General features: G+C 47.6%; 1 protein-coding gene across 1 annotated transcript; it reads left to right on the top strand.

Annotated features, from left to right (window-relative positions):
* Window positions 1–5: 5 nt before the first annotated feature.
* LOC105462287 (zinc transporter Slc39a7-like) lies at window positions 6–857 on the top strand (the record flags this gene model as incomplete). The annotated part of the gene is made up of 1 exon (XM_011708811.1): window positions 6–857. A coding segment is annotated over one exon (852 nt), but the record flags the coding sequence as incomplete, so codon positions are not given.
* Between the last annotated feature and the right edge of the window lie 64 nt (window positions 858–921).

Below are 921 nucleotides of genomic sequence, written 5' to 3'. Positions count from 1 at the left end.
AGGCCAACGAGAACTACTTGAATTCCCATCACCATCATCACGATTACGATCACCCACACGATCACCCACACGATCATCAACATGATCACAAGCACTCGCACTCGACGCAGGCAAAAGCTTCGCGAAGGGATCACGGTGACATTATTTTAAGGGCCGTCGGGTCGACTCTGCTCATATCCGCCGCACCTTTCTTCATACTGTTCTTCGTGCCGTTGGACAACACCAAGCAGCGCGAGTCGCTGCTCAAGATCCTGCTGAGCTTCGCGTCCGGCGGCCTCCTGGGCGATGCGTTCCTCCATTTGATTCCACATGCGATGGTGCCCCACTCGCACGAATCTCCGCCGGAACACTCGCATGGATCTCCGTCGGAGGCGCACTCGCACAGCCATCACGACGAGGCGGGACACAAACATGACATATCCGTCGGTTTGTCCATATTGTTAGGGATAATAGTGTTTCTAATGGTCGAGAAGGCGGTACGCATTATTAAGGGCGGTCACAGTCACTCGCATGTCCATCATGATTCTCAAGAGAAAAAAGATATTTCGTCGGAAAAGAAAGAGGAGAAGAAAGGGGAGAAGAAGAGCAGTGGTAAAGCAGTTTCCAAGGCACACAAAGCACCTGAAAGCGACATCAAGATCGCCGGCTATCTGAACTTGGTGGCGGACTTTCTGCACAATTTTACGGACGGTCTGGCTATAGGAGCCAGTTACATGGCTGGAAATAGTATTGGTTATGTAACGACATTCACGATATTGTTACACGAGATTCCGCATGAAATCGGTGATTTTGCCATTCTCATACAAAGTGGATACAGCAAAAGAAAGGTAAAATATAAACAGACACAAATATCTTGAGCCATATTTTTTTTGTTTGAAAATGGTTGCTTAAATTATGAAATGAATGAAAGATTCCTGTAGT

This window comes from Wasmannia auropunctata, unplaced genomic scaffold (genome assembly GCF_000956235.1).
Source record: "Wasmannia auropunctata unplaced genomic scaffold, wasmannia.A_1.0 LD266420.1, whole genome shotgun sequence".
NCBI classification, from domain to species: domain Eukaryota; kingdom Metazoa; phylum Arthropoda; class Insecta; order Hymenoptera; family Formicidae; genus Wasmannia; species Wasmannia auropunctata.
This window is presented reverse-complemented; position numbering and strand designations above follow the sequence as displayed.